Source organism: Cryptotermes secundus, unplaced genomic scaffold (genome assembly GCF_002891405.2).
Source record: "Cryptotermes secundus unplaced genomic scaffold, Csec_1.0 scaffold940, whole genome shotgun sequence".
NCBI lineage: Eukaryota > Metazoa > Arthropoda > Insecta > Blattodea > Kalotermitidae > Cryptotermes > Cryptotermes secundus.
This window is the reverse complement of record NW_019730116.1, coordinates 602,686-612,764: the sequence shown is the minus strand read 5'-3', so window position 1 is coordinate 612,764 and position 10,079 is coordinate 602,686. Positions and strand designations below refer to the sequence as shown.

The window sequence follows — 10,079 nt, the reverse complement described above, 5'->3', positions numbered from 1 at the left end:
TTGCATGTTCCATGGCATCTTGGACAGCAGCATTGAGGCCGGCAACAGCAGAATCCACGGAGGTGGTACCATATACACAGGACCAGTCGTAAGTTGAGAGATTATTATAAAGCAGTGCATAATCCCCAAACAAAAATTTACGGTACAAATATTTATAATTTTGAATACAAGTGGCAAGGGACAAACAAATATTGATAATTAGTGGGGGGTGGTAATTGTCAGGCTTAATAAGTCCAGAGTCAACAGGAGTAATACTTATGTCGCTTAAGTTAGAAAAAATTAAATCAAGTAGATTGCTGCTGATGACATTATCAATGCACTGATTAAGATTTAGTAGACATGTGGAAGTGTAGATTGCATCTCCCTTAAGTTTCGAGTAATAATGAGAATTGGGCAGAGCTAAACCACTTTTCCAGTCGAAACCAGGGGCATTAAAATCCCCAACCATAATTACTCGAAAATTATGGGTATCCAGATTGTTTTCTAAAAAACGAAAGTAATTAGCAATGTTTTCAGGATTAGTGTCAGGGGGAAAGTAATTATTTCCAATGAGTAAGCTGAGGCCGTCTGAAGTGGGGATTTCAACCCATACACATTCATCGCAAGATTCTAAATCGTATCTGCATTTACAAGAGCGAATTTTGGAGGACAGGGCAATGAGAACTCCACCACCACGTGACTTATTTACAGACACCCTGTCAGAATGGAAAACTGTATAGCAGTCAGGAAATAAATTATGATCGTAACACAGGTGACTAATTATAGACCGAACTCTTTATTAACTACAGTATCTGAAAAAATAATATATGATAAGACTTTTGCGACATATCGAAGTTAATAACATTTTAATAACAGAACAGTCTGACTTCAGACCTTGTGCATCAACAGAAAAGACCTCCTATAGATTGAATGATGAAATATTAAATGCACTGAACAACAGAATGGTGGTTGGAGGTATCTTTTGTAATTTACATAAAGCCTTTGACTGTGTTAATCACAACATTTTATTAACAAAACTGGAGTTTTATGGAATAAGAGGAATATCACTTAAACTAATTAAATTGTACATAGAGGGTAGATAGCAAAGGGTGATCTTAAACAACAACTCTCCTGATTCTTGCTCAAACTGGGAAGTGATATGGCATGGAGTCCCACAGGGATCAATATTTGGTCCTTTGCTTTTTTTACTTTACATTAATGACCTACCAAAATCAATAAATGGTAATACTGAAACAGTTCTATTTGCAGATGATACTAGTATAATTATTACTAGCCTCAACCCAATAAATTTTTAAATAATGTCAATAAAGCTTTCCAAGATATATATAGATGGTTTACTACTAACCTACTGACATTAAATGCCGATAAGACTCAATCTATGCAATTTGTAACTAAGACTAGTTCTTTGCTTGATTTAAACATCATGCACGGGAACAAGAAAATATTTAATATTTGTAATACAAAATTTCTTGGATTAACATTGGACAATACTTTCTCTTGAGAGATTCACACAGATACAGTCATACCAAAACTAAGTTCAGCTTGTTGTGCGATTAGAACAAGTAAGCCTTTCTTGTCCCAGGAATCATTGAAGATGGTATATTATTCTTATTTTCGCTCGATTATGACTTATGGACTAATATTTTGGGGAGATCCTCATTATAGCAACATAATTTTCAGACTACAAGAAAAAAGCTATTAGAATTTTTATGGGGATTAGGGATAGAGACTCATGCAGAGAGAACTAAAAATTTTAGTTCTATTTTTATTTCTATTTTAGTTTTATTTTTAGAGAATTAAAAACACTACCACTAAAATCTCAGTACGTATATTCACTTTCACTGTTCGTGATTAATAACAGACACCATTTTAAAGTAAACTCTGAGGTACACAACATTAATACGAGGACCAAATCTGATTTGCATCATCCATCACCTCATCTGTCAGATTTTTAAGAAGGGAACTTATTATGCTGGGATTAAGGTGTTCAACAGCTTACCTGTTTCAATAAAAGATCTGTCTCATAATACGAAACAATTTAAATTCACCTTGAAAAATGTATTCTACTCCCATTCATTTTATACAGTGGACAAGTATTTTAAATACAGGATGAATTCAACTTTTTATAATGTTGTATTTTAGCGTCCTGTTGCACTGATTTTCGTCCATGATATATATACAGTGTCCGTCTTGCAGTGCATCCACTTTTACCTGTCACTTCACAACATGTTTCGGCACCACAGAGCCATCATCAGGTGCTCCATTTACACTAATCTATTGCATTGCATGCCATTATGTCAATGTCAAATTATTTAAAAAGTATTTTAAAATATTCGTCAGTTACAATAAATTTTTTGTATACTAAAATCTTGTAAAGATATTCATCTTATCTGTTCCAATTCAAAACATGTGCATGGTTCCTCCAGTATGGCAGTCGTTCCTCTTACATGGCGTGTGTATCATGTCTCGTGATGTGTGTTCCCTTTTTGGCTGCGGGTGTTAGTTTCATTCAAGGTGTAGGATTAATAAAGGGTTAATCCGAAAGAGAAGCAGAACAGATAATCAAAGGTCACAGTGGGAGAGCCGCACTTTATGGCCCATTCCTTACACACATACACAACCATACAAACTTTCCATTGTACATGTTGGTTAAATTAGTGAATGTGGCTGTAAGAGGACTAGTTTCTGTTCTCATAACTAACGTATGTAAATCGTGACATGTTCTATATCCAGTGGCTTTTGTAGCCAATTAGGATCTATGGATATTAAAATAAAGATACAAAAATATACCTGAAACTCATTCTGTTAGAGGTTGAGTCGACCCCTGGACCATAGTGCGGATGGAAGGATTAGATCAACTGAAAAAAAAATCCATCTCATTGGATTAGATCCCGCGACCTTCCGACTTGTAGCATAGTGCCCCTTACCGGTATCCACATACAGTAACTAAATGAATACTATATTTCAGAGCAATTCAAATAGTTAATACTGGTTATATAATTCTTTCTTCTGTATAAAACTCATTCGATACTCTTTTTTTACGAACTTCCTCAAATGTTGCTTTCCGTGAGATCACTCCTCACAACTTATATAGTATTCATGTTCTATGACCTATATATTTGCATGCACGAGTGTGTAATACTTTTCTTCCAAATCTTCCACTTTCCTCCTCATACTTCTGGCACTGCAAAAATCCACAGCGTCTTATAGACGAAATATTTCTTCATCTACTAAGTTAAGCAGCACCGAACACGCATTCCTACAGCCTTTCCTTTTTGCTTTTTCAGTGAAACTATAGTCGTGACCGTCGTGACCGTCGTGACGGTCGTGACCGGTCGTGACCATCTTGAGGATCTTGAGCGCATTAAAAGTATAGCCTGGGCCAATATGGCAGTATGCGCACGATTGTTTTTAAAATGGGAATGTGATTGTACGAAAAGAAAGCAAGCGATGTTTAATTTAAATATGTAATAATGTAATAAATAATTTATTTCTCTTACTGATTGTCAGATTTTTTGGTATGAAAGTTGCCCTCAGGCACGTAAAGATGTCTGGAATATTTGAAAAATCCCTTGAATCTATTGGGTCTCTATTATCACCACTGGGGACCAACGTTGGATTAAAACATATGCTTGAAAGATGTGTTACTTCCCGAACAAAAAGAGTACGTACTTGCAGAAATGACTGAAATATCCCTGTTATAATGTGTTCAGTATGAATGTCTAATTGTCTGTTTTTATTTCAGGAGGAAGAGTGGATGATACGAGATTGCCTCAGACTTGTAAAAGCAAAGCTCTCAGAACCATCCAGCAAACCATCCACTGTTATTAAATGCCTTGCATTTTCTATCTTTTCGGAACTATCGGGTTACAAAGCAGAATTTGCTTATATCCATGCTGTAAAGTTGGCTCAGAATGGATCATTAGCAGAAAAGAAAATGGGTAATGTATTTTGAACAAGATTTGAATATAAAATTAACTGGGTTATTAAAGTACAGACTATCTGTTTGAGGGTTAACAAATGGAAGGCTTTGTGAATCCGTTGTCATGTATTTAATTTAAATACTGAACGTCTTGAACAACTATTGTACGTATTCCAAGAATATGTTGTGGGAGGTCTTCCCACTGTAAGTTCAATTCATTCATGTTTCATTGTCTTCACTGTTATCTTGTGTATTTGTTCAAACTGTGTTTTGTGACACTGTTGTGCAATACTGTGTTTTTCTTTGTGTCTTTGATCAAAATGTGTTTTGTGACACTGCTGTTATGCAATACTGTGTTTTACTTTATGTCCTTATTGTGCTCATTATGAATGTATGTATATGTCATTATTTTATGTTTATATTATATTTGTATCTTGACAGGTTCTATATCCCATAGGTTGGTTTGACCTTGTATGGATTAACAGAATGCATATAAATGAATCAATGAATGAATGAATAAATGAATGAATGAAAGATATTAAGGTCAACTGCTATATGTGAACCTGATGTGGACAGATATTCTTGTTGTAAATTTTGTGTCTTACCTAAAATGAGATTTATCTGCGTTGATACAGTCACCTTTTTCCTGAGACATACCCAGCATTGCACAGGAAATGAATGTTGTAAAATATTAATTACTTTCTTATGAGGACCAATCTCAGTAGTGCGGGGTTGTGACTGACATTGCTGTGAAATTGAAGAATCAGGCATGGCTTCCTTTCTCTTCCACCCCTTGTACTCTTATTACTTAGCTGTATCTTCCTTTGAATTCCACTGATTCACCTGATATCAATCTCATTCCTTCAGGGAGTATAAGCTCTCAAAACTTCACTTCTTTGTCATTTTTGAAATCCTGGAAACTGTTTGCCTTCTTCACATGTGTTTGTCACTAACAATCATTGGTCATTAAAATTGGTAACAAATAGTCCTTGGGATAGAAGCTGGAGGTGAGCATGAGATGGCAGCCAGTTGTGTAATGTAAGTGCATAATAGGGTTGGGTTGTGCTGAATTTTGCAACTGGAGTAGTAGCTATTTCTTCACTTCACTGCTGATTTTATGTGACTGTGATACTCAGTGGATGAGGGGTGTTTTATGTCACTATTCTGGGATGGAAGGATACAAGCAATTCTTTTCCTCTTTCTGATGCATCCAGTTACAGTTTTTTTTACTTCTCAGCTCGTCTTGAATGCAAAGCCTTTAGTACAGAAGGCTATTTACTAACCCCTGGTCCACCAGGTCCCCTGTTTTGTGTAAAGAGAAGTAGTATATGCTTAAATGGCATAGCAGAGGGTAATATGAGAGTATATGAAATAACTGAAGTTGTTGGATAGAACCATCTTCCAGGGTTCTGGGGTTTGTAACATTGCTTCACTCCCCATTTCTGAGGGATGCAGCAAACTGAAGCATTGTGTCCAATTCCTCTCAGTTTGATCACAAAATGGAAAGAGGAAAACATTTCAACCCTAAAGATAAAGGCAGCGTATTTCTGCAAAATGTCAATATCCACCTACAAAACTACACATTGTCACAAACAAGTAGACTACACTCTTAACAGTCACTGTTGAGAAAACCTCAACACTTATAAGAGGGAAATATGAAGTAATATTTAATATATACTCTTTAATTCCTAAAAGGTAATGGAAGAAGTTGCTAGTTGTAAAATAGTAAAATACGTAGTAAAGACAAGCAGCAGCACCCACACAAGAAGACTACATTAAATAACACCTGTACAGTGTGGAAACAAGAACTAGCCGCTCCAGCACTTTAGACATAGGGCGAGTAACCCTAAGAATTTTAAATTTTAAATTTAAAATTTAGAGAAAATTTTAAAAGATTTAAAAACATCATAACTAAAGATTTTATAGTGCTACTACAGGAATATCAAATTTGACGTGTGCAATATAATCTACATACCAGACACATATCAACGAGGTATATGTTGATAATACGAAGAAAGTGACATTGTGTTTTTAAATGTTAAATTTTAGACTGGGTTCAGTGTGGCAGCAACATTGAGAGTATACACCTGATGATGGCCGATAGAGGCCGAAACATATAGTGTAGAAAGAACAAGATCAAAGACATATAATATTGTGACATGTTGCGCAAAGCCGAGCCCCCCCCACACACCAGCAGTGACGCGGTGGGTGAGTCAGCGCTCCCCTCCCACCCCTCAGCGGTAACGTAACGCTCGCGTAATAGGCGAGTAATCACCCCGCATCCTGGCAGCTATGCGCGGTGACGTCACGAGCGGAGCCGAAGATAGCCGAGCCCCGTAACCGGGTAACTATGCAAGGCGAATCAACAGCGGTGACGTAACAGGATGACGTGGCACTCTACGCAACAAGCAAGCACTGCAGCTATATAAGTGAGCTGCACAGCTGGTACCAGTCAGTTGTACTGTAACAGTCGCCGAGTCGAGTTGTACTGAGTCAGTCAGTGAGTCCTGGAGCTACCGCCGAGTTAGCCAGCAACTAGTCAGTTGTGTTGTGGCATTTGGAGTGTACTAATTGTGATACTGCAGATAGCAGTAACCGTAAATCTGTAATTTGGGTGATTGTAAGTGCAAATGTGAAATAAAATTCGCTACATCAAATACATCGAGAAGTTATTTGTCGCGATATACGCCAGACACGCGACAATATATATTGTTTGCACTTGGGACGGAGCTTGTATCATTTATCGTGTAGAGTGCAACAGGATGCTTAAATATAATATTGTAAAATAGTAATTATGTGTGTATATAAAACAGGAATCAGAATTTACAGACTTGCACAAACTAAGTGACAAACCATCAGTCCTTCTGCCGTCGTAATACATAACACATAATTTAAATGTAATGTCTTCCTGTGTTCATATATTTTTGAACTGCAAAATCAATGATTTTCCCAAATAATTAATGGGTTTCAAATACTTTTACTGTCAACAAACAAGCTCAAATACAAACTTCTATGTTTAGAAATAATACTAATTTGAGGTTTAATAGTGACATTTCTTTGCCACTACATGGGCTAGTTCTGTTGTGACTCCTGTGTTGCCAGAGCCTTCTTTGCTAAAACAGGATGGTTAGGCTTAAACAGGCTTCATGTTACTTGTCATACTCCAAACATCACAGTAAAACCACTTAAGTCAATATTTTATTTTTATGAAGCTTTAAAAATCTGTCTGTTGTTGTTTGCCATATGGTGTCCATCATTTAGTAAAAGACTAAATAAGAAGAAACAGTTAAGTTTTACTAAATTATTATACCAGTAATCATATTACTATATCTGTGTTTTTAGGCTACTTGGCTTGTGCTTTTCTTCTGCGTGAATGTGACTCACTCGCTGTTCTGCTAGTCAACACGATTCTTCGTGATTTAACAAGTAAGAACATATATGTGGTAGCCATGGCTCTGTGTGCCAGCTGCCATGTCTTTCCTCATGATCAGGTGACTGTTTTGCTGCCTGTTCTGGAGGAGAAACTTAAACATCCCAGCGTGAGTAGAGTTTTGTTACTTACAAAATTGAAGTAACTGTACATCTGAGAAACTTTGAAACTCTTACATTGACTAACTGGCCAGGAATAGAGGAGTTTTGATTAGCTTCAGTTCAGGGAATTTATCAAATTTCAAGGTGTCTAAGAATTTAATGGCTTTGTGGGGTTTTCACCTTTGTTGTTCGTCATTACTCCGATGACAACCCACTTCTTTGAAACAGTTTGTTGGTCCTGAAAAGGACCGTGGTTGCTGAGATGCTTGATCGGTGAGGTAGCGCGGCGCGCGCTGGTAGGGAGAAAGGTTAGTTCCAGTGATTTGACTGGCCACAGCATGGCCGTTGCTGGAGGTTGCTTGATCGCCGTACGGCAGGTGAGTTGAAGTTGCGTGGTCGCACACCACAGTCGCAGGAGTGATGAGGCAGTGGCTACGCCAGATGCCCAGTGGGTCGGACAGGGACATGGCCACCGGCAAGTCCAGGCGAGGTGCCCCAGTGTGTCGGGTGTGAGAACCAGAGGGCCGAGGCAGTCGTGCCTGGCGCAGCCTGCCGATGCCTCCGAAGACCGAGCGCTGGCGACGGAGCCTGCTGGCTGATGTTGCTTGAGTGTGGCTTGATCATAGACTGAAGTCAGACTGATGATGCCGGTTTGCGGCTGCTCCCTTTTATACACTGCTCGGTGGGCGGAGCGAAACTTGAAATTGAGGAGGAAGAATTTGCAGGTCACTGATTGGCTAGCGCGTGTGATGATGTAGATGCGGGGCTAGCAGCGAGCCCAGTATAAATGCGAACATTTGGAGCAATTTGATTGGTTAGTGCGCATGATGGTGAAAACTGATGTGAAGAGTGCGTTGCAGAAAATGCGTGATAATGTGGGATGTTCCCACAGCTTCCTTTTTATTGGCACTTTTCATTTCCAGATTCTCAGCTGCAGTTATTACAGTAGCTACAGTATTTATTGAATACTTCTACTACTTCCTTAGAATTAGTCATTTTGAGCCATGTTCAAATATTGCTATTCATTCTACACAGATGGAAAAGAATACTAATGTAGAGTGTATTTGTGCCATCTGTGATGTTTTCAGTTAAATAAATAGTTTTTAGCCACATTAAATCTTTCTCTTTCTTCGAGACTGTCATTGTAACAGATGGTTATAGAAGTGTTAAGTCACACAGCACTGAATTATTCTATGGTTCAAAACTTGAAGCTGGTTTTATTACTGAAAGAAATTAATAAATTTGGAAAAAAAACGGCCTGCTCAATTTATGGTGCCATGACTTCATTAACAGTATAAGAAAAATCTATTACTAACAGATATATTCTCTGTACTGTTTTTTATCTGGATAATGAATTCAGACATGCTAAAGAGTTGATTCAGTTTGAGATAATCTAACGTATTTGTATGATTTTAATGAACATGTTCTGTTTATTTCATAGAACATACATGCTGACTGCATTTAAATATTGAATGGTCACTTACAGGATTATATTCGAAGCAAAGCTGTGATAGTCTTACACCACTTTTATCGAGTATTTCCTCAGCTGTGTTTGCAGTATGTGACTTCAGTCAAAGTTATGGTGGGAGATAAAGATCCAGGAGTGGTGGCCCATGTTTTGCAGTTCCTTTTCGTAGTTGCTGAGGTACATATAATGTTACAAAGGCAAAATAATACCGTCTAATGTGTATTATTTTGCTTTTGTAATTGTTAGTGTGAAGGACCAGAATGAAACAAATCAAAAACATATAATGTTATTTTTGTTGTGATCCGACCCATGAGTATGAGTATGAGGGGTGAGCCATAAAACTGGCCCTCACACTGCAACCTTCAATGATCTGTTGTGCTTCCCTTTGGATTAACCCTTTAATAAACTTACACTTCAAATGAAATGTTGGACTTTGTTTATGGGGTATCATAAAAGTAACTTGGTTCCATGAAGAATTGACCCAGGTGGTGACATCTTAACACTTTGCGGACCGGCAATTTAAATATTTAAATCACCCTGGGGACCGGCATTTGTATACCTACTACCCTAACTTGTGCACTGTTCACATTAAAAATTAATATAAAATCTCCAAATTAATTTTATGAACTATAATTTTTGGAGAACACTTACCAATGCTCCTAGAAGTGCTTGAAAGTGTGATATTCCTGGAAACATTCCCCTTTTTGAAGTGGCATTAACACTTTCAAATGTAGACAGTCATAGTCCTTTTTTTTACGAACTGCGCACACAGGGCATTGCCTAGAAGGATGTTTCCCCTTGGAATGTTCATCATCATCATCATCAGTAATCTGTCAAGATGACAGGTCCACAGTCTCTTTCAAAACAATTCCTCCACTTAATGCGATCTAGAGCTTTCTCCTTCAAATGACAGTATCCTCTTCTGTCCCCAAGGTCATCCAGCATCTTCTTACGTCTTCTTCCTCGTCTTCTTGTCACTTCTATCCGCCCATCTATCTTTCCTTCGATAGCTTCTTTTAGAAGGCAGTTTCTGCGTAAAACATGACCAATCCAATTAGCCTTCCGTTTTCTTATTTCATGTAGGATATTCCTCTGCTCACTGACTCTAATTAACACTTCTTCATTTCTCACATAATCGGTCCAACTGATCTTCTCCAT

The 10,079-nt window shown here is 37.7% G+C and overlaps 1 protein-coding gene across 2 annotated transcripts in view; it reads left to right on the top strand.

Moving 5' to 3' along the window:
* Window positions 1-3,358: 3,358 nt before the first annotated feature.
* LOC111866248 (AP-4 complex subunit epsilon-1) overlaps window positions 3,359-10,079 on the top strand; it is a 19,166-nt gene continuing 12,445 nt past the window's right edge. The window contains exons 1-4 of one of the 2 annotated variants that reach the window (XM_023855025.2): window positions 3,359-3,664; window positions 3,746-3,941; window positions 7,265-7,461; window positions 8,940-9,098. In XM_023855025.2, the coding sequence (XP_023710793.1) occupies window positions 3,521-3,664; window positions 3,746-3,941; window positions 7,265-7,461; window positions 8,940-9,098 (696 nt within the window). In that variant the 5' untranslated portion in view covers window positions 3,359-3,520. The remainder of the gene's footprint in view (window positions 3,665-3,745; window positions 3,942-7,264; window positions 7,462-8,939; window positions 9,099-10,079) is intronic. The other variant, XM_023855024.2, reaches the window with a different exon arrangement.